Source organism: Quercus suber, unplaced genomic scaffold (genome assembly GCF_002906115.3).
Source record: "Quercus suber isolate HL8 unplaced genomic scaffold, Cork oak 2.0 scaffold_226, whole genome shotgun sequence".
Lineage (NCBI taxonomy): Eukaryota > Viridiplantae > Streptophyta > Magnoliopsida > Fagales > Fagaceae > Quercus > Quercus suber.
The window spans coordinates 524,966-549,301 of record NW_027069684.1 but is presented as its reverse complement, the minus strand read 5'-3'; the positions used below and the strand labels follow the sequence as shown (position 1 = coordinate 549,301).

Here is a 24,336-nt window from a genome sequence, read left to right as displayed (position 1 = left end):
CAGTATTTACGGGTGTTTGGTTGCGCATGGAAAATGAATTTTTCGGAAATTAATTTCCGTTGACCAATGGTTAAGGCTGAAAATCAATTCCCCTTCCATTTTCACTTCAAATCCAATTTTCCGGAAAAGAGAAACAGAGCACGAAGAGAGAGAGAGAGAGAGAGAGAGAGAGAGAGAGAGAGGAAGGAAGAAATGGAGAGCCCAGATCGAAGAGAGAGAGCCCAGCTTGCCGGTGCGAGTTCGCCGGCGAACCCATCTTCACGATCACCACGACACACTGATCTTCGAACCAGAGCCGGCGACCCACGAACCCAAAGCCCAAACCGTTCGACCCAGACCCAGGCGTTTGACCCAGACGTTCGATCCATCGCCTTCGACCTTCGACCGACGACCTAGACCTTCGACCCAGACCTTCGACGACCCAGACCTTTGACCCAGATGTCGTCGTTGACCCATCGCCGAGACCCAGACCCAGACCCATCTCAGTTTTGTTTTTTAAAGTTTGATTGTTGTTGTTGTTGTTGTTGTTGCCGGAATCAATTTGTTGTTGTTGTTGTTGCCGGAATCAATTTATTGTTGTTATTGTTGTTGTTGTGTTGTTGTTGTCGCCGGAATCAATTTGTGGTTGTTGTTGTTGTTGTGTTGTTGTTGCCGGAAAATAGCATTTTCCTAATAGAACTAAATACATGAAAATATTTTCCACAATAATTTTCATAATACAACCAAACACTTGAAAATATTTTCATTTTTCAGAAAATAACATTTTCAAAAAATAAGTATTTTTTGAAAAATATTTTACGAAAACCAAACGGACCCTAAAATGAAAATACGGTGAAAATGCAGGACCAAAACTTCATATAAGGTTTTTTTTTATTTTTATTTTTATTTTTATTTTAACTGCATTAATAGATGAGTGCTGAGCGCAACGTACTAAGGGCAACCTGTGCCGCACGCAACAATGCGACAGTCAATGCCCGCACGCTCGGCCAAAACCTCAAACCCCAAACCCCTAAAACCTTAAAACTCTCGCTCTCTCAATCTCTTTTAGAGAACACTCTCTGCCCTCGAATCCAGGTACCGCGAAGTGAAACCAAGGCAAAGTAATCCAGCTTGGCATCCACCGGCAATTCGTACTCGATTTTTGGGACCACAGAGACAAGATGAAGGAAGAAGACGCGGGCCCACCCAATAGAGAACTGTACGCACTGCTCAACATATCACCGGAGGCCTCCGACGAAGAAATCCGGAAAGCCTATCGCCAATGGGCCCAAATATATCACCCCGACAAATACCAAGAACTCCATGTATGTTACAAACTTCAGTTTTGGTTTCTTTTAACTGAGTTGTGCTGAACTAATTTGGAGTGATATTAGTGATTGAAACATGGTACATAGGTGGAAGAAACCAACTGATGTGTTTTTGGTATGTTACGTTGATCATAACCTTAATAGCTTATTTGGAAAAAGGAAAAAGAGAGGTAGAAATCTGAAACAAATTCCATTTGGCCAATCAAATGTAAGAACTATAGACGGAGAGTATACAGTATACTTCATTGAAACATGAAGCTCATATGACAAAAAATAGATACCCCAGGTCCTTATTTTATTGTATGGAAGAAATATTGGTTTTAGCATACCTCCCATGTTATGCGTTTTCAATGAAATTATTACTTATAAAAAAGTATATTGGTTTTATAAAAGATGTCCTTGAGATGATCAAAATTATAGTGCATCTTTGAAATCATGCATATTGGATTGTCCACTATCATCCAAAGACATCCAAAAGAATAGGGACCCAACAAATTGGGATTTCAGTCTCTCCATAGATAGCATCTGCTCCTCAAAGGTCCTCCAATTTCTCTCTCTCCATAGTTGCCACATCAAATATGGAACTATATTCTATGATCTATTTAGAAAAGTGTTAGATCTTTGATGCCAACATTGAAGCAACCCACTCAATTTTAGGCATCACCCATTTTGCTCCAAATACCACACATGCAAAATCCCATAGCTCAATGGCTATTGGAAAATGCAATAGTAAATGATCTACTTTCTCTCTTCTTCTGTTGCACGTATGACAACAATTCAACATAGTCATACCCCCATCTTATGAGATTTTCTATCTTAAGGATTTTCACCCAAGTTGCAGTCAATACAAAGACACCCACGTTTCAGGGGTCCTTCACTCTCCAATTTGCTTTCCACAGGAATTTTGACACAGTCATTCCTCTTAACGTTTCATATTAAGAGTGAACACTGATACTTGAGTTCTCTCAACTAGTAAGCTGATGGCAGCTGTAATATTTTTTGTATGAACTAATTATCAACTTACATCATGTTATCTAATGGCCAAATGGCCTTGTGGCATCTGCTCCCTACCATGGGATTTAGATGGGGGGGGGGGGTGGGGGGGGTTGGATCCCCTTAGTTACACTTAGCCCAAAAAAAAAAATTGCATCATGTTCAAGATCAATTTAGGAGGACCCTGTTTTTAGAATATAAGGTGTATGATAGTTTCCACCAGTTATTTCTTTGCTGAGAACTAGAGAAGTTCATATTATCGCCATAGCCATTGCTGTTACTACTTTCTATTGCATTACATCCTATTGGAAGGCTGCTTTGATTAATAGGCCACCTTTGGTCTCGCTCATTGCAAAAGAAAAAACATTGGTATCTTTAATACTACTCCCTCTTAGTAGCAATTGATGCCTAAAAGGCTAAAACAATAATGGATCAGTTTTAGCCTATTGGTAATTATGTTAAATCCTATTCCCTTCATCCAACAATGAGTGTTTTTTTTAATGTTGTTTGTCCTATATCTAGTAAAGAGTCTTGTAACTCAATTGGCACATCCTGATGTTTCTAGTGGAAACATCCAAGGTTCAAATCCCTCTTCCCTTATTGTTGTAATTATTGAATTATCATTTAAAAAAAAAAAAATTTATTTGATCAATCTTATTTCTCTTGAAATTGCTTCAATGTTTTGTTTACTTTTACACACCTTTTCTTAGGGGGTCTACAGCCATTATGTGGCATAGGGGTTACATCCTGTATGCAAATATATATAATATCTAAAAGTTTAAAGTTTATTTTGTTAAAAAAAAAAAATTTAACATTTTTGAATTTCTACTTTCTGTTTTATCCTCTTTTTTGTTTTTGTTTTTATTTTTTTATTATTTTTTAAAATAAATAATAATAAATAAATATATATATATATATATATAAGTCACCCGAGTATAAAGATTTTATACTTGGAATATGGTCCCGGCATGTTTAATGTGGTTAGTCTAGCAGGAACGTAATGCCCGTATTTTTGAAGACAAGGAATATATATATATATATATAAGTCACCCGAGTATAAAAATTTTATACTTGGAATATGGTCCCGGCATGTTTAATGTGGTTAGTTTAGCAGGAACGTAATGCCCGTATTTTTGAAGACAAGGAGAGAACATTAGATCATCTAAAATCTCTCCTCTTTGGTACTCTGTTTCTTTGGGCTCGTGTGTGGGGGTGTACGAACTGTACTTCTTTATTTGACTTCTTAGTCTCTATTTCCTTTAGTTCTTGATTATATTGTATTTGTTTCTTGTTCAGAGTGTTCACCATCATGAACATGATGTTCAGTTTTTTCAATAAAAGTATTATTACCTATCAATTTTTTTTTATAATCCTTATCCTGAGAATTGCGTTCTTTATGAAATGTTTAAAGCACCAATAACATAAGGGTGAATTGAAATACATACAAAAGCTTGAGTTTGCAAGGCAGTACATGGCTACATGCTCCCCCTAAAATTCACATATTTAGGATAGAAATTCGTTATAGGATGGAGGGAGGATCTTTTGTTTGCCCATCACTTATAATTTCATGTCTTACCCCCCTCTACCTACCATAGACAGTTTTGAATATGTGTGGTCAATCCCCCTTTTCATGGTCTTTTCTGTATATTAGCTTGACATTTCTAATTTCTTAACGAATAACAAATGGACATTTATATGGTCCAAAAAATCAACTATAGAGTTACATGACACTCCCCCAATCAAAGTGCAATATTCAAAAAATAATCTCATAATTCATTTCTTAATATCCAGCTTCATACCTGTGGCTTTGGCATTGCAATGAAGTGTGAGTTTTTGCATGTGTTCAATACAATAATCTTTACCTCATCTATTACGATCGCTTGAATTTGTGGTCATGTTTGATTCTTGTTTTGCGGGATTTTCCCCTTTTTATTTTCATTAAAGATTTATTGACAAAATTTTCATTTCAGATGAAAGACATCGCTACAGAGAACTTTCAACGTATATGTGAAGCTTATGAAATTTTATCAGATGTAAATAAAAGGCAAATATATGACATTTATGGCATGGAAGGGTTGACTTCTGGTTTGGAGCTTGGTCCAAAGCTGAATAAAGTAGAAGAGCTAAAGGAAGAACTTGAAAGGTTACGGAAAAAGAAGGAACAAGAAAAGATCTCAGCACATTTCCGACCTTCTGGTACAATACTGGCAAATATGTCTTTGCCACACCTTCTAAAAGGTGATGGCATCATGCGAGGGTACAGTTCGATCTGAGAAGTTTTATGGCCCTTAGATTTTTTGCTAGTATTAAACTTACGCCCACACAGGCCATCTCTCTCTCTCTCTCTCTCTCTCTCTCTCTCTCACACACACACACACACACACAAACACACAAACTGGTTTTGTCTTCTTCTATTAGAAATTATTTTCTCGCTCACTAGTTATCTGTATATTTGTGAATCTTGATACATCTTGTTATTTATATTTCTTGGCGGTTGCCTGAGAAGCTTTTGATCTCATTCTAATTTTAAACCATTGGTTCTCGATATCCTGCTCATAGGCTTTTAATTTCAGGCATTTTAAGATTTTCATAAAGTTTGCTTATTTTAGTGCTTACCTTACTGTTTCAATTGTACACTCATGTCCTTACGCACCTAAATGTCAGAATGGCTATGACAAGTGAAGTTCAGTCTCAAATATCAAAAAACAATGCAATTGCAATTGGTGGAAATTTGGCAGTAAATGGGAATTCTGGGGGTGGAGCTGCTAGTGCGGTGTTCAGGCATCAAATATCTCCCGCTGCTTCTGTAGAATTTATGGCTGCAGCTGGTTTACGGGCACTAGTTGGGGTGCAAACATCTCGGTAGGGCATGTACTTATGCATGTCATTTGACCTTTTCTACTGGTTTTCTCGTTTCACTCCACCTTTATATTGTTTCTTTGTTCAGTCAGCTGTCGTCACACTCAACTGCAACAATGGCCCTTGCTATTTCTTTGAGAGATGGTTCCTTGAATCTTTCCAATTCCTGGACCCGCCAACTTACAGAAACAGCAAATGGAAATGTATGCTTCCTTTTGTTTCAACTTTGCTCATTTTTCCCTTTTTCACTTCATTCGCCATGATATCATGTTCATTAGGGTCTTTACATCTGTATACAATTTATTTATGAATTACGTGGGAATTTACTGATTTTCTTGTATCATATGGCATACTTTTACGGAGGAAATGGTACAAAGGAAAAGTAAATGATCCTGCAAAAGCTTGACAATTTTTACTATGTAATTAACACAGAGGCCATCTTTAGAGGCTGGAAAAAATAGATGTTTGTGTTTTACATTTATATTGTCTTGATTGTGGTTGTTATTATCTTTTGAAATTTTTTTTATTTTTTTTCGTGTCACTTTCTCTTTTACAGATACAGCTTTCAGTAGGTCCAGAATCATCTATTGCAGTTGGATGGCAAAAGAAAGAAGATAAAATGTCTGCAGCTGGAGAAGTGAAGGTGCATCTATGTTTGTTGTTGTTTGAGCATGTTAAAATTTTCTTCCCAGAAAGCTTATTATACTTTTAAAAAAGGGCCATACCATGGAGACACAAAAAATATTATAACACACCTGTAAATGTAGAAGTTCTTCACACCAGTTTAGAGGTGATGTATACCTTCATCATTCTTATCTTCCATTGACATTTTATGATTCATTGTTAAGCTGAGTCCGTCATAACCCATTTAACTGTCATTTAATTATGTATAGTTGGGTGTCAAGCATGCAAACCTTGTAACATAATACCTGCTCTGGTAGTTAGACTCGTCTCCATTTTGTTCAATTGCAAAGGCTCAACCTTCTATTTGGTTGTAAAAGGAGCCATGTGAAAACATGCTATTTGTTATTTATTTATCAATGATGGATTCTAGCACTGAAGTTCAATTGCATTTCTCTAGTGAGTTCCCAATTCAGAAGATTAATTACAATCTGTAAGCCCAATCCAAAACTATTCAGCTGGGCTCTAACTGGTTCTCCCTAGAGTACTTGTGGGTTCTTGAAAACCAAGAATTTTTCATGTTCTAAATTTAGAAGATAAGACAACTACATAGAGTGCTGATAAAGAACTCTAAAGGCCTTGGAATTTATGTGAAAGTCCGCTATCTGATCTGTTCTTGAAGATAAGGACTGTTTCTTGGTTTAGGTGACAGTGATAATTGTTTTTCTTCTTCCATGTGCAGTGGGGGAGAGGGTGAGACGCATATGGATATAAAATGCGATGCAACAATAACAAGAGAATTTCTGATAGAAGATATAGATAGTCATAGGTTTGTGACAAGCTATAATGGCCATGCATGTGACTGAAGGATCACAGCAGATTTGTGACTGAATTTAATAAAAAATGTGATCAGAATTACAAGAAAATGATAGCAGGTAGAGATGAGGGTGATGACAATAGTAGCTTTTGTTGAATGCCCCTTGAAGGAATTGTGGCCTATTATCTTTTTTTCAATATTTACTTATATAAAACTTAATACACACACACACACACACACACACACACACTTATATATAAAAAAATCTTATGTTCAATATATGACTTTATTTACACTTATCATAAAACATATGGATTTTTAGCAATTTTTAGCCAATTAATGTAAAAAAGAGGCTTAATTATTTTTCCTTTCGAGTACAATAACGTAGGAAAAAAAAAAAAAAAAAAAAAAGCATTAGGAAGAATTGTGGAACTAGGCTTTAGAATTGTTGCAGAAAAGGTTATGGGTTTGCTAGGAATTAAAAGGTGGTTTGATGAGTATTTAATGGCTATTTGGTAGAAGAAAGTATGTGGGTTTGATAGGTAAAGAAAGGGCTTCATTTAGGGTTGTGAGGAATAAGGAAAATAGTGGATTTTATGGTGTTCAAGTGCTGTATGTACAGTGCAACATTACCTCAAGAAGAAGAAGAAGAAGTAGAAGAAGAAGAAGATGAGAGAGAGAAACAAACTCAAAAAGGCCAATGTGCTTCTATGCTCAAAAAGCTAAATAACTTTATTAATCAACTCAAAAATTTGCAAAGTTGAAGTTTTTGTTTTTGAAGACTCTATACGAGTGGACTTCTCTTCTTGGATCTTTCTCAGATGAAGGACTGCTAGATTTTATGGATTCTTTGGACATTAGCTAGTTTTCTTGCCTCTAGCTGATTCTTTTATTTTCTTCTTTTGCACTCTTCCGTTTTCATTTCAGTACATACCCTGTGTATTGGAATTACATTTTTTATTTAATGAATTTTATTTTACCTAATATATATACATGTGTGTGTATGCGTGTGTGTGTGTATATATATATTTATATATATATAAAGAGAGAGAGAGAGAGAGAGACTCTTTCTTGTACTAGTAGCGTTAGATTTCCTAGTTTGGCTAGTAAACCAAAAACCTAATAAAACACTAACTTGGACTCAAAGAAAATAAACTAATTCGTATCTTCTAGAATTCTAGACTCAGCTAAAGTACCAAAATACCATTAATTCATAGGAATGGAAAAAATTATAGATTTGCCTTGACTACAAAATTGACCATAACTAATAAAATAAAAACCCAAATATTTTTTTTAAACCCTAAAAGATTCATAACTTGATCTTTAAAACCACCTGGGTTTTACTTCAGTTCGGCTTCACATGTGGACCCCATAAAATAATTCTTCATAGGCAAATTTGCAAAGTAATAGCAAATCAATCTTCCATGGCTGTGTCATTCAATCAGGAGGGATCCTTTATCCTTCTTATATCTTTATTACATGGACATGGACCAAAGAATCGACTTGAGAAAATATCTACTTGCGACTAGTAAATCTATGGTACAACTGGACCCTCATTCATGGCTAGGCTAGGGAGTGAATGATCTATTTCATACTATCAAACATAATATGATATGTAACCGTACACTGAATATAATATCCTGCTTCTCCTCCCTTATAAGCTCTTCTTCCTTCTCTTTTGTTCAAACCTTTGTTTAGTATTTATTTCCAAAACTGCACAAATTTTTGCAGAGTTTCATTAATTTAGATGCTTACTATCCTTCCTTCCCTTTATTCATTATCAATTCATGCAGTTTGGCACAAGTTCATTTGGGGCATCAGCTCATTTCACTCATCGGTTTTCCTCAAAATCTCATGGCCGTATTGTGGGCAAAGTTGGAAGGTATGTGCTTATGATCACGCAGATTATGCTATATTATTTTCTGTAATGTTGATAAAAGAATCTCTTGTCGATGTTTAGTTTTTCATTTTTGAATTTCTTCCACTTTTATATATCTTGACAGTTTATTCATTTCTGTATTATATAGATGTGGATGCTTTTTTTTTTGGGTTGCATACCTTGGGATTTTTAACTTTGTGTAAATTTCCTTGTATAATCATGATGGAAACTAAGATGCCCGGGTACGGATATGGGAATATGGATACAACATTTTTTTTGAAAAACTTTGGGTACGATACATTGGGGATGAACAGCGTGTTCACGATGATGAACACACCATACTTGAAACGAATACATACAAACCAAAAAGAAATGCTAATAGATTGAAGGAAATCACAAATAGAAATACAATGTGTTAAACCCCAAATACAAGACCAAACAAACGAGATCCCAACTAACAAAGACTTCACCAGATCTAAAGGTCTCTCAATATCTTCAAAAATACTTGTATTACGTTCCTGTCAAATTAACTACATAAGACATTCTAGTACCATATCCAAATGCTTGAAAATTGTTTCCCCAACCAATTCTTCCAAGCAAAGAGTAGAGAGGCTACAGTCTTTGCACCACCCACTAAATCCTAAACAACAAAAAAACTTCACTCCATAAAGCATGTGCAAACTTACAGTGGAGCAAAAGATTTTCCACAATTTCCCCATCACATCTATACAAGCAACACCAATTAACAAGGGGCAGCCCCCTCTTAACAAGATTATTAATAGAAAGAATCCATCCCCATGCCACTGTCCATAAAAAGAGAGACTTCCTTTTGGGTACCTTAATACAGCAGACGATTTTCTAAGGGAAAGAAACAGAAGGAGGCTCTAGTAAAATTTTTCAATAAGAACTCACTTCAAAAACTCTTGTCCGAGTCAAACTGCCTAATCAAGGTATCATCACCCTCAGCCCTAGGCAGCTTGGAATAATGAAGCTCAAAAATAGTATACACACCCTCCAACTCCCAATCATGAAAAGCTTGTTAAAATTGTATATTCCAACTCCTATTTCCCTCTTCTGATGCAGAAGAAATCAAATTGGAAATCCAAGCTTCTCTAGACACAGAACACGCAAACAGATTTGGATAGAGATCCTTATGGGGATAAGCCCACACTAAGGATCATGCCAGAACCAAATACGGTGGCCCTCTCTCACCGCATACACCACATTTCCAAAGAAGCCCCCTGCACCAGCCCTAATTTTCTTCCACATCTCACATCCATGATTTCCTCTAACATCTCTAGTACACCAGCCCCCTCTAGCCTCTCCGTATTTGGATGCTATAACCTGATGCCATAAACAGTTAGCCTCCTTTCTGAAGTGTTGTCCAGTGCTAGAGTTTTGAACCCCACCACCCCCTCCCCTACTATTTACCTAGCAAAAAAGAAAAAAAGAAAAAAAAAAGACTAGTGTCATGTCTTTCCTCTCATATTACATAAAATACTGAGAAATTTTCCCTTGTGATTATGCTATTTATTACGTTTTCATTGTAAGGCTATTGACTTCAATCAAATAGTATTTATATCAAAACACATGGGAAATATCATGCTAAGTAGAAAAATGACAAAGATACTTTTCTAGTGGTGGAAAACACGGCAGTGATGGTTTTTTTTTTTTTTTTTTTTGGTTCTGGATTGACTACGGGATGCTTCAGATAGATCGATGTTTGCTCTGATACTAAAATTGACGTAGGACAAACCAAAACAAAATTGAAACAACAATAAATAAAGAGTTATGACCTATCATGCTAAGTAGAAAAATGACAAAGATACTTTTCTAGTGGTGGAAAACACGGCAGTGATGGTTTTTTTTTTTTTTTTTTTTGGTTCTGGATTGACTACGGGGATGCTTCAGATAGATCGATGTTTGCTCTGATACTAAAATTGACGTAGGACAACCAAAACAAAATTGAAACAACAATAAAATAAAGAGTTATGACCTAGGAGTCAGTACCTAGGCCTTGCTTGGAGTCAGCACCTAGGGTGGACCTGGAGTCAGCACCTAGGGTGGACCTGGAGTCAGCACCTAGGGTGGACCTGGAGTCAGCACCAGACCAAAAGAAACCAAACGGCAATTTTTTCATTCATCAAAATATCAACTATCTCCTCAAAATATTAACTATCTCCTCAAGGAGTACAATAGGTTGCTTATAAAGGATTGCTAAACCCTAGTTCTAGTTGGCTAGAAAACCCTAATTGCCTTATTATAAAAATAACCTTCCAAATTAAAATACTAATAGCCTAATAAACTACTAGGACCTAAAACATAAAAATACAATTGACTTGCAAACATAAATAATACTAAATAATAATTTTCTTGCGTCTCCCGCATCAAACTAACAGTATATTATTAATTTAGATAGTGTCCCATGTGGATTTAATGTCATATGTTTGTGACTTGATACATTATTTTTGCAGCACCACTCTTGAACTTGAAGTTGGTGGTGGGAGGAAAATATCTAATTTCAGTACTGTCCGCATGTTATATTCAATTGGAATTCAGGTAATTGCAGCTATCTAGGCAGAAAATGAATTTATCATTTCTCCATTGATGCCTATCCATTTGTATCTGTTGCTTCTATTTGGTGAAATGGCTGTTATTCAGGAAGCCAGGATGAACTATGCATGTGGTTGCTTGGATGTATTGGGTAATTTCCAGATATATCATGCAACTGATGCTAGTTCATCATAAATTTTCTCAATTAGATGCTTATTTGGATTTTACTAGAAGAAAAAGAAAACGGTGAGGGGTTTTCTGCAAGTACCTAGCTATTTATCTAGAGACTTAATGGCAAACTTTTGTACGTGAATACAACAACATGAAAGCCTTTGTCTTAAAACTATGGGGTTGGCAATAAATAGTGAATAGACTAATCAAAGAAGTTCACTTGTATTCTTCTCCACCATTCTATCCTATTCAAAATTACTTATCAAATTTAAAAAAAAATTATATGAGGACAAGATGCTCTGGAGCATGTGCAAAGATGGTCCTGATGGCCATTTTAGTGTTAATTCTTTCTATGAGATGATGAGAAGTCTTGGTTGCTTGGATTTCCCTCAACAGGTTATTTGATGGGTAAAAATTCTAACTAAAAGTGGCATTTTTTTCATGGTTTGCGACTTGGTGGAAAGTCCTTACTATAGATAAATTTGATGAAAAGGGGTATAATGCTGGAAGAGCAAGACTTAGATATAGTACTTAAGTGCTGTTCTTTAGATTCTCCTCTTAAGATTCTGCCATGTGACTTTTTTCTCATGGGATGACAATGTATTTTTTAATTAAGCAGCTACATGGCAAAATCTTAGAAGGGGAACCTAAGGAACAACACCTAAGGTGTTGTATATAAGTGTTGTCCATGCTGGAAAATTGGAGTGTTTTGTGTAAAAAGTAACAAGAAAACTATGGAACACTTGCTGCTTCATTGTCCAGTGGCTATGGAATTATGGATTCATATTTCTAGCTTTTGGATTAAATTGGATGGTGCCTAAGACTGAAGCATATGTTGCAATGTTGGCAAAGAAGGCCAAATTCTTCCAGAAGTATAGTATGGAATACGGTTCCTGGATGTTTAATGTGGTATATTTGGAGAGAGAGAAATAGGAGAATTTTTGAAGGTCAAGAAGTGTCTTTTCTGGGGATTATTTTATAGGATCCTTATTCTTTTGGATGTCTTTGAATCCAAGTTTATGACTTTATTGAAGCTCTGGTTATGTAATTCTACGAAGAGTTTTAGGGAACACAACCTGTATACTTATTTGATTTGTAGTTGTACATATGTATCTTTGTTAATAATAATAATAATCATATATATATATATATATTCCTATAAAAAAAGTTTGGGTAAGGAGTTTGAACCTGTGGGGTGAAGCCATTCACTAGATATTTCAAAGACCACTGTGGTATGGTTCTTTTACATAATCTTTGTTGAGCAGTTGAGGTTGGGTAAGGAGTTTGATCCTGGAAGGTGACCCATCTGTCCATTGTGCAATTTACCTATTAAAATCTTATGTAATATTGGGGATGTTTTTCAATATTGGTGCTTGGGCCAATGGTCTTTGGACCAAAGGGCATCTTTTTTATTTTTATTTTTTATTCCTTTAATGTTTTTCCTATAGTCTAACAAAGATGAAATATCCTTTTAATTGCCTTTTTTTTTTTTGGAGTTTATAAAAGAACTCCTTTAATTTCATGCATTTATTCGCTCATTCAGTTTTTGGTTTCAGCTGTCAAATGTTTTCTTTGTAAAGCAGGTGTGTTATCTTATTCTCTTTTGTTATGTTTGCAGGGTATATTTTGGAAATTTGAATTGCATCGTGGTGGCCAAAAGTTAATTATTCCTGTAAGAATATTCTCACTCTTTCACTTCAAAATGCACCCATATTCTTCCATTCCTGTAAGAATAGGATGGATAGAGTGAAAAGCTATTAGAACCTTTTTGGCTTATGTCTTTCTAATCTGTTGTTGATGGACTACATCTTGCAGATTCTACTCTCCAGGCATTTGAATCCTGTGTTTGCAACTGGAGCATTCATACTTCCAACATCACTTTACTTTGTACTCAAGGTTATTGCATATTGCAAACCCTTTACTGTTTTCTTTTTTATTCATGCCAAAAGGATAAGTGAAAGGATGTGTTTATTGATTATTCTTGTTAAAATTGAATAAAATTCAGTCCTCGGAACAAATGTAAGAAATTAATATTTGGATTAACCATGCTTTTGTTCCTCCAAACTTGTTGATTTTTCTATCTGGTCCTTATAATTCCAGTTGCAACAATGTTGCCCATCATTTCGTTCTTCTATCCAAATTCAAGCTAAGTAACTTGGACTAAATTGCTGATATGGCAATTGATTACCATGTCACATGGAATGTCAACTAAGAATTCTCAAATTTCTTTCTTTTTGTTTGTGCTTAAGGATAATTTTTTAATAAACAGAAACTCCTCTCTCTCTTCCAAGACCTCTCTCAGCCCCCTCAGCTAAAGCCCCAAGATTGGAAGAACGAGAAGCCCAAAACAAACTCTCCAACTAGCTAAAAAATCAACAAACCTTCTAGGTATCACCCACTGAACCCCAAAAAGTGCAAAGACCATATCCATAATTCCTTGGCAATGGCATAATGTAGCAGCAAATTATCCTGAGTCTCTCCAGCCCCATTCCACATATGACACTAACTCACAAGAATAATATGGTGCTTTCTCAAGTTATCCACTGTCAGAATTTTCCCCAAAGAAGCAACCCAAGTAAAAAGGGCCATTTGAAGTTGGGATTTTACGCTTCAAAATAGTTTTCCAAGGACACGTCTCCACTCCTGTAGGAACTGGTGCTCTGCAATCATTCTCTTTCTTGATAGATTGGCTGTCAGCTTTGTGAAACCAATCATTCTCTTCCTTTCTTGAATTTCTTGATTTACGTAATTTTTGTACTTGATTTGTTTGACCCCTATACACTTCTTGTGTACTAGGGCATCCCTTTCTTGATATCAAAAAATCTTATTACTTATCCAAAAAACAAGTGCTCTGCAATAAGATCTAACCTCAAAACCCTTCTAAATAGACGACCTCTAGCACATCTTATCCTCTTCACCATCTCGGACTGCTATTGAATAAAATAAATCCAACAACAGCTAGAGTGACTCAAATTCCAAAAATGTTGTTATTTAAGTATCCTCCTTAAATAACATCTTATCCTCTTCATCATATCTCAAGACCCACTAAGTGCGTGTATAACTACAAATAAAAAAATGTCACAAAATCTGCTGGCAGAATTGTTTGTGGTGACTATCTGCTGTCTCTTTTTCGTATTCATATGGATCTCTTGGGATTGGTTTATTCTGACTCATTTGGGAGGGTGGGGAACAACATTGGTATACTGTTGAACAGCTGACTCTGTACAAAGTAATAATGGCTTGTAAAGCCTGGATTCATGTGGCATGGTCTCTGGAAGCTGTGCTAACCCTTTGGGTTATGTTTTATCAGTTGGATACTATTAGATGTAAATGTAAATGGGCTGGAATCATGAATGTTCAACTGACCAAAAACTCAATGTTATTTGTCCTAATAATATAGCTTCTAGTCCCAAGGCAGGTAGGCTACAGGTTGCTTTGTTTTTCAAAAAAATGACATTTTTCTTACAACTTCAATGTAGCTGAACTAATTTTTTGCCTTATCTTGCTACTCTCCACTATTTAGCTGCCATTTTAGTGCTGTTTTCAGATTAAAAAATTCTAGCATTTAGGTATCTATTAATGTGATTTACATGGCTTTCCCAATGGCTAGTGATGTTCTTTAGTTGCTCCTTATTCTAAATTCTATCCAGAGTTCCATATTCACCATTAATTGTATTATATGGTGTCACAATTCATAAGTGGGATATGTAAATGTGTGGAGAGATGGAAGTTTTGTATTAATTATTTATCTGCATATTTTTGCTTATTTTGTGTCCTTTGCTTGCATGCAGAAATTTGTTTTTAAACCTTATTACCTTAAAAGGGAAAAACAGAAGGCTTTAGAGAATGTGGAAAAAACTTCTGCCAAGGTATGAGTTACTTTACTATTGTTTGTCTAGATACAACTTCTGATTGATCAGTTTTTCTTGTATGGAAGCTATATATCTACATCCATTCACGTTCACAATATGTGACATGCATGACACCTATAAAAAAAAAACAATATGGGACATGCATGTAGATGCAAACCTTTATAATGCATGGTCTGCCATCTTGCATGTTTGTAGGAGTATATAGATCTCTCTCTGCATAGCATGTAAATAGAACAATGAAAAATGGTCATGGTATTTTATAGATAGCAAAATGTGCGGATGAGACATGCTTGCAGTTGCAAACTTTCATAATTCAAGTCAAGCTGAATCACTACCTGAACAGAACCCAAGTAACTTGCTGGGAGTATAGCTCATTTCCAGCCTTAAACAAAGACAAACTTCTTGACCCATTGCAAACTAGTAGATCGAAGCCTTCGAAACCTTCACCTTAGCTTGATTTCAAATTGACCCTAAATTTTTTTAGTTTGGGCACATTTACTAAGCAGTTAGGTAGGCATATAAGCCATTCAGATTTGGTGCCACAAACTTAGTAAACCTGGATCTGAAGTTATTCTGTACTAGGAGCCGGGTCATTGTGTTCAACCAGTGGGTTATTGACTTATTGGTCGAATCGCAAGGTTAATTACAAATAAAAAATATTTTATATAAAAAAATTGAAATAGATATAAAAATAAGCTTGAGAAGTCATAAAATATATGTGTTAGCTCTTTGGCTGTGAAGTAGTGTCAAACCAAAATACCTAACAATAAAGGAGCTAAATTCAAATGCTAGCGAATGCTTTCCATGCCAATTCCACCAACCAAAAAGAGTACCCGCAACTGATTTTGGCAAGACCCAAGAGATCCCAAAAGATCTAAACACCAAACTCCACAACCGATTAGCCTTACCACAGTGAAGTAACAAATGATCCACTGTCTCCCCATTAAATCGGCACATGATGCACTAGTCAACAAAATCCATCCTTCTACCCCTCAAATTGTCACCTATAAGAATCTTATTCCATACAAGCAGTCCACACAAAGAAGGAAACACGTTGAGGACTTTAACTTTCCAAACGCCTTTCCAAGGAAAAATAATGGGCAATGGGCTTCTCAACTTATTGTAAAATGAACGGATATCAAAATCTTCTCAACTTATTGTAAAATGAACGGATATCAAAATCCCCATTCTTTGTCAACTTCAATTGCATACGATCTCTATTCTCAGAGGGAGGTAGATTTGAGTCCAAGGTATGCAGAAATTCATCCACCCCACCCATTTCCCAATCATTAGGTCTTCGAATAAAATGAACATTCCAGCTTCTCCGATCCTCTATCCCCAACCGTTCAAGGGAAAAGGCCACCGATGCCTCTTTATTGGATGCAATCCCATACACACTCGGAAAAGTCAATTGAAGTGAAGAATCCCCACACCAATGATCTGTCCAAAGCTTAACTCTATCTCCCACCCCCACCTCAAAGCAAATATTTTCTGCTAAAGTCCCAACCCATGTAGATACTTCTCCACAAGCCACACCCATGTACCACTCTACCTAGCTTGGATGACCATCCCCACCCCACCCCCCCGCCGTTCTTCCCCAAACTTTAGAGCTACAACCCTTCTCCAAAACTTTGTCTCCTCAATCCCAAACTGCCATAGCCACTTCCCTAGTAAGGCTTTATTAAAAGTAGTTAATTTCTTTACTCCTAACCCATCATTTTTCAAAGGTGCACACACCTTGTCCCAACCCACCAAATGAGTCTTAGAGTCGCCCCACAAAAAATCCCTTTGCAACCTNAAGCGTTAGCTCTTCCTGAAAAAGATGTGATCCAGTCGCACCTTCCATATGCCTACCTTATTATGACTTCACTCCAGTCACTATACCTGCCTTCAACATCCCCCTCCTTAAGGTTAAAGACTTAGGGTAACAACTTCAGGCGTGGCCATTTCCCATAGAATGACCAAAGGTGTGTACAAGGCCTGGGAACAAATATACCGCTGTATGCTACTAGCGATTCCGGCTTCATGTAGGCGAGTTGTAGCCTACAATCCGAATTGAGAATAGGTTTTTTGGGGTTAGCTCACCCTCACAGGATCTCCTAGCAAATGTAATTCAGCTCATTTAGTAAACAAGTGAGCCCAATGAGCTATGTCCCTCTTTTGTATTTTGTTATTGATTTTTTTTTTAAGCTCAGCTTGTTTGATAGCCTACTCCATATAATTAACCAAGGAGGTTATGTGGATATTACAAGTATGTGCTTAGATTCCTATTTCAATATCTTCTCCCACGTTTTTGACCTTTCTCTATTGTTTCCTTCTGAAGGTCCACATGAACATAGAAAGTATATGTATTTATGTGTGTGTGTGTGTGAAACAAAAATGCTCTGAAAAATGTTTATTTTCTATATTTAAAAGTATAGAACATGTATTAAACGTTTTCCATAGTATACAATTTATACTTCAATTTGACCATACTAAAAATGCTTTAATAATTTAATGGGTAATATAATTGTTTATTGTGCCAATTAGTTCCATGTTTTATTATTTATCATTAAACATCAATATTTTCATCTTTTTATTGTAATTCTGTATTTTTTTCTTTGATCTACTAAGCTTTTCCTATAATTTGGATGATTAGAGCTTAATGTCATGTAATATATAAGTAGTTGAGTAAATATATATTGAAAATTTTAATTTAATGGTATGACTTAATCCGAGCAGTCCTTCCCTCTTTCATGATTCTTTTAACTTAGAAAAAAAATTAAATCATTTTAGTTATTTAAATTATATGAAACAATAGATAATTTACTTGTTATTGGGGTTCAAATGATAACCACTGGTAATGGTATTCTTTGTAGTGTCACATGTTTGTGGTTTGAACCTCACCTCCCTCCACTATCTACCTATCAAAAACAAATTTATTTGTTATTTTTCTCTTCTTTTTTCATTTTAGCTAAGTAAGTGAATGAAGGAATATAATAAACATCTCAAATGGTTGGGCATAAGCACAAGGATACTCGAGTGTGTAGGGTTGAGCCAGTAGTCCTTTTAACACCTATTTTTTCTTCTCATCAGAGTTATTTCTTTTCCTTCATTTACTTTTTGTTATTTTGATAGAAAACATAGCCAAAATTTTGGGAAAAAATATATTAAATATATGATATACCTAATGAGTTGGTTTTTAATAATATCTTATGAAATTATACTTAGGTCTTGACTTTTTCATTTTAATCGTAATATATAAATGATTTTTTTTTTTCTTTTTTACGTTAAAATTTCAAAACGTATTTCAAAACGTTTTTAAAACTTTGAACTGAATTAAACCCATATGTGCGCTTGTCGTATATATCCCAATCTGGCTGTTACTAACTCTATATATATATATATATATTAAACAGTGATATCTTGGTGAGTAGATGATGCAGGTTTCTATATCACGTACTGTATGGCACGATTTTAGGAAGTTGACTTCCAAGCATCTCCTCAATCCTATTTAGAACAGCTTTTTAACCATACACATTGGAGTGCCCAAAAAGAGAGCACAGGACTCCACAAGGAATTGGTAGCTGCATTACCTTCGCCCTCATACCATTCTACATGTATTTAGAAACCTGATTCATCTACTCAGCAAGTGATCGATATTTAGCTTCAGCAAAAAAAAAAAGTGATCAATATTTAATATATTATTCTTGTGATCTTAGAAACAAAGGGGAAAATCAATATTCATTCCCTATTTAAAGAAAGTTTTTTTTTGATAAGTAATAATGATATATATTCAAGAACATTGCCTTATGCAAAAAAACATAAGGCAGAGAGAAAAATACAAAGGGAAAGGAAAGAGAAGAAAGAAGAAAGAAAAGAAAAGATACTAATGACATAGGAGAGAGCCCCACAAAAAATCCCTTTGCAACCTCTCAATTTTATTGGCCATATGCATAGGGATGGTAAAAAGAGATAAATAATAAGTGGGAAGACTAGATAATGTGCTTTTAAGCAACGTTAGTTTTCCGCCTTTAGACAAATACATCTTCTTCCAACCGGCCATTTTACGCTCAAATTTCTCCAAGATAGGATTCCAAATAGTGGGAGACTTATGGGACGCTCCTAATGGCATACCAAGATAGGTCATAGGCAAAGACCCAATCCAGCATCCCAAAATCTCTGCCAAGACAAAGACATTAGGGACCTCTCCAATGGGAACCATCTTACTCTTCAACGCATTAACCTTTAAACCTGTCACTGCCTGGAAACAAAGAAGAAGCATCTGAACATGTAGAATTTGCTCCTCATCTGCATCGCAAAACAGAATAGTATCATCTGCAAACAAAAGATGCGAGTGATATAGTATTATGGATATGTGGGGAAGAACAAAAGTTATATAGACAAGGAAAACTGATTCCCTTTTAAAGTTTAAGAGACCAGCAATATAGTATTATGGATATGTGGGGAAGAACAATTCTGTTATCTAACCATGAAAATTTCCAATACACGAGGAATTTTCAGTACTTTTTTTTAATAAGTAATAAAAATATATTATAAAAAGAAGAAAGGTATCACTTGAGTATACAGGGAGTATACATTAGGAACAAAGTACAAATTGAGAGCGTAAAGTACAAAAGTCCATAAACCCATGAACTGAAAATAAATCGTGAATTGAAGAGAAAGAATGACAGCCTAACACTGCAACCTAGTCCAAAAGAGTCTTGAAAAAGAAAAGTTTGAGATCTGAAACTTTTTTCTCCAAGTCTTCAAAATGCCAGTTATTCCTGTTCCACTTAATGCACCACATCAAACAATGAGAGACAACCATCCAAATAGTACTATTCTAATGTCGCCCAAACTTTCCTTGCCAACAAGCCAATAGCTCCTCCACTGTCTTCGGCCTAACACAGTGATTGCCAAACAAGGTAAACACTAGACCACAAATCAGAAGCAAAAGAGCAATGGATAAGGAGGTGGTCTACTAATTCCCCATTCCTTTTACACACGCAACACCAATTCAAAATCAAAATCACCCATTTCCGAAGATTATCAATAGTCAAAATATTCCCCAAAGTTGCAGTCCAAACCAAAAAAGCAACTCTAGAAGTGACCTTTGGCTTCCAACAGTCTTCCAAGGGACGGACTGATCAATACTCTTTGTCAAAACCTGATGGTAGAAACAAACTGCAAAACCTCTTCCCATAGCAGGTTTCCAACAAATCTTATCGTCCCCAACACCTCTCAAAGACAACGCATAGATTCTATCCATGAAATTGTAGAAGGATTCCAATTCCCAATCTTGAGTGGCTCTTACAAAAATTAAATCCCAGAAAAGAACACCATTTGAGAACTTCATTACATCAGCCACATAGGCCTCCATATTTGATATTTCAACTAATAGCAAATAGTTCTGGATAGCTCAAACTCAAAGTATGTCAGGTAGGAGTTTCAAATGGAAGAAGTCTTTGTGTTTACTAATTAGGTTCTCAATATTTGCAAATGTTAAGACTTTTAAGTTTATATTGTGATTCTTTGGGTTTGAGTGTGTGTGTGTTTTCTGATTTTGGTCGCACAAGGTGAGTTTCACTTATTCTTTTCTTTAGCTGTGTTCTAAAATGTTGAATGATTATACTTATTTTAGCCCTTGTTATGCGTAGGTTCAAGAGGCAAGAGCAGCAGCGGAGAAAGCTCAGAAGTTACTACAAAATGTGGCCAATAGGAAAAGAAATAGGCAATTAGAAACAAACGGATTGATTATTACTAGAGCATTGTATGGAAATCGTACTGCTTTGAGTAGAAATGATGAATCAAGGGAAACACAACATGAATTGACTTCACAAGTCTTGGATGTTACACTTCCTCTAAATTTCCTTGTTAGTGAGTCCGGACAACTCAAGGTATTTCTCCTCCAAGTACTGTTTTTGCTTGTCTAAGTTGTTATGAATCCAATTTTGTATTAGTATATACTGATGTCAAAAGTTGAAATACTCTGATAAGTAAGCATATTTTTGTTGCATGTATCAAGGAGTGAACTTCTGAGCATCTACTTTATTAACAAGCCAAAGGGCATATTGTTATAACCTGTCCAGATCATCCTCTTCTAAGGTTCTTAATCCAAGTTGCATAATTTCAGACTGAACCTTTCCAACTCATTACCCAAATCATAATTTCCATTTGGTCTATGGTATTAACTCTATCATCTCATCCTACTTGTAGGTCCCTTTATGTAGTGAACAGAGAGAATCCTTGACCTCATTTTTAAACCTAAAGTTTAATCCAGTGATTAAAAGTAACTAAAAAATTATGATTTTGATAGCTTCTTAAAACACATTATAAGAAGCTTCTTTACCATATCTTCTTAGGAGTTCCCTAAAGCCAGACATAGACTAAAGTAAATTATGACTGTCTGCCAGTCCATTTTAATCCACTATGCATTTCACTTCATACTCAAAAATCCTTTGGTTTTTATATTTTTCATATCCCATTTCTGTTATTGCAGCTGCATGAGGGTGTGAAGAAGTCAGGCATCATGGGCTTTTGTGATCCATGTCCTGGAGAACCTAAGCAGCTGCATGTGGAGTACACCTACAGAGGCGGGAGATATCAGGTATGAATGACAGTTTCTCTTTTGTTGTAAGCAACTAAAAAAGGTGTTGATGAAGGTTAGGTCTTGTATTTACTAACTTGAAATTTGTGAATCAGGTGGGCGTTGATGATTATGAAGAGCTGCTAATACCCCAGGAATCACATATAATCTAATTTTTTCTTTTTTCTTTTTTCTTTTTCATGGTGAACTAAAAGCACCATTGGTCTATACTTGCAATGGCTCTTCCTATTTGTAATTTTTTGTCGAAGGCAGTTTTTGTTGCCTTTAGGCACGTCTCATGGACACGAGATTTAACTTCGAAGTGATTCCCACTTTTGAAGCAAGCAATGCAAGAATTGGAATTGGAGTTTAAATGTGTACAATTTTGAATCAAGTTTGTTTGTTTGTTTATTTATTTGTTTATTATTTCTCTCGTATTTTATTCACTAAAAGTTTGTATGTTTGTTTGGAGAGAAAAAAACAGAAAAAGAAAAAGAAAAGGCCTTATACACCGGCAAGGCCTAAACAATCTTAGTAGGGAGAACCTGAGACAAGCCTACCATTTAGGCCCCATTCGCAAAAAAGATGGGTTCCTCTGTTGTTATATATACTAGCCCACGTAGGGTCCGTTTGGTTCCCGTAAAATATTTTCCGGAAAATAAGTATTTTTCGGAAATGCTATTTTCCGGAAAAGGAAAATATTTTCAAGTGTTTGGTTATATTATGAAAATTGTTATGCAAAATATTTTTATGTGTTTGGTTCTATTAGGAAAATGCTATTTTCCTACGATTTTTTCCGACAGTAAATTCCGGCAACAACAATATCCGGCAACATCCGGCAACAACAACAACAACGCAAATTCCGGCAACAACAACACAAATTCCGGCGACAACAATAACAACAACAATTTTCATTCCTCAGCTCCCAAACAAATATTAACATCATTCCTCAGTCCACAGCCACAAAAATACAAAACCCAAAGACAAAAAATCATCAACAACAACGATCAAACTTAATGAGGGTGTGAAGAAGTCAGGCATCATGGGCTTTTGTGATCCATGTCCTGGAGAACCTAAGCAGCTGCATGTGGAGTACACCTACAGAGGCGGGAGATATCAGGTATGAATGACAGTTTCTCTTTTGTTGTAAGCAACTAAAAAAGGTGTTGATGAAGGTTAGGTCTTGTATTTACTAACTTGAAATTTGTGAATCAGGTGGGCGTTGATGATTATGAAGAGCTGCTAATACCCCAGGAATCACATATAATCTAATTTTTTCTTTTTTCTTTTTTCTTTTTCATGGTGAACTAAAAGCACCATTGGTCTATACTTGCAATGGCTCTTTCTATTTGTAATTTTTTGTCGAAGGCAGTTTTTGTTGCCTTTAGGCACGTCTCATGGACACGAGATTTAACTTCGAAGTGATTCCCACTTTTGAAGCAAGCAATGCAAGAATTGGAATTGGAGTTTAAATGTGTACAATTTTGAATCAAGTTTGTTTGTTTGTTTATTTATTTGTTTATTATTTCTCTCGTATTTTATTCACTAAAAGTTTGTATGTTTGTTTGGAGAGAAAAAAACAGAAAAAGAAAAAGAAAAGGCCTTATACACCGGCAAGGCCTAAACAATCTTAGTAGGGAGAACCTGAGACAAGCCTACCATTTAGGCCCCATTCGCAAAAAAGATGGGTTCCTCTGTTGTTATATATACTAGCCCACTTAAACACAAACATTACATTAGGATTTTCATTTTGGGTCCCCTTTTTGATTAGTTGTTGCCACGTGAGAGGGTGATCTGATTATCTTAATCCTAGTTCTCCTTCTAAAAGAAGGATGTCAATGCTTTGAGCTAGCTACAAGCCTCTTGGCATTACATTGGGAATTGAGAAAACTAAAGCTTGAAACATCTTCGAATTACTTCGATCACCTGCCAAATTTTCCAATTAACTTGCTTGGAACTATCTGTAATGCTTCTGATCACGTCTTTGCCATCACCTTCAATAATAAATTGGCTGCGTTCCTTGCAACTATGATCGCCACGGCCCACCAGACTGTAGGAGCTTCCGCTGCTGCTATGGAACGTGTATAAAGTGTTCCTTACCCAAGCTTGCAAGCCCTTTGCTACTAGGATCTCATGTTTAACTGCTAGGATCTCTTTAAAATGTTCATTGGGTATCTTGTTTTCATGCTCTTACAATGGTAGAATCTTTTAATAAAGGAATCTTCTTTGAAATAATATCAACTGATCCAGAGGTTTGTAGATAACAATAGCCACATGAAGATCATTGGGAAATGCCTAATCCTCTTATGGGATATGATGACTCTCACTATCATAACCATGATCTGGATGATGATGTTGATGAAGAATGGTTCCAAGGAAGAGATGGATGTGATTAGATATCTTAAGGGTCCTAGAAACGTCTTTAGACGTAACTCTTTATTCTCAACAATCCAATATCTATGTCTTTGTTAGAAGTATATCTAAGGCAATTTACTCATGCAAATAGGCTCCTACTTGCATTGACACTTGTTGACTAGGGCCTCAACTTTTCAGAATCTTATCTTGAGCATTAATACCTTGACAAATCCTTATCTGGTAGAAGACACTTCACAAGTCAGGCTTCTACCTTTTTCGACACTTGTAAATCCATGAATTAGGCCCCTACTTTTTTCAGAATGTATCATGTACGTTGCATG

General features: G+C 35.8%; 1 protein-coding gene and 1 long non-coding RNA gene across 2 annotated transcripts; both read left to right on the top strand.

Moving 5' to 3' along the window:
• The first annotated feature begins 913 nt into the window (after positions 1-913).
• On the top strand, positions 914-22,051 carry LOC111983086 (chaperone protein dnaJ 13). The gene is made up of 13 exons (XM_065780143.1): positions 914-1,304; positions 4,271-4,557; positions 4,965-5,162; positions 5,248-5,362; positions 5,716-5,802; positions 8,391-8,479; positions 10,951-11,035; positions 12,819-12,872; positions 13,016-13,096; positions 14,992-15,069; positions 20,712-20,951; positions 21,554-21,661; positions 21,757-22,051. Exons 1-13 carry the CDS (start codon positions 1,161-1,163, stop codon positions 21,811-21,813), a joined length of 1,623 nt encoding a protein of 540 aa, XP_065636215.1. The 5' UTR covers positions 914-1,160; the 3' UTR covers positions 21,814-22,051.
• Positions 22,052-22,653: 602 nt separating this feature from the next.
• Positions 22,654-23,150, top strand: LOC136070333 (uncharacterized). Its single transcript, XR_010631608.1, has 2 exons — positions 22,654-22,760; positions 22,856-23,150. It is a non-coding gene; the product is annotated as an uncharacterized LOC136070333 (long non-coding RNA).
• Positions 23,151-24,336: the final 1,186 nt, after the last annotated feature.

Bases quoted from the DNA above. Each gene is read 5' to 3' on its own strand.
- LOC111983086 (XM_065780143.1), top strand. From the start codon at position 1,161: ATGAAGGAAGAAGACGCGGGCCCACCCAATAGAGAACTGTACGCACTG. The intron at 11,036-12,818 runs GTAATTGCAGCT...TTATGTTTGCAG, and splicing joins TATATTCAATTGGAATTCAG to GGTATATTTTGGAAATTTGA. The intron at 21,662-21,756 runs GTATGAATGACA...TTTGTGAATCAG, and splicing joins ACAGAGGCGGGAGATATCAG to GTGGGCGTTGATGATTATGA.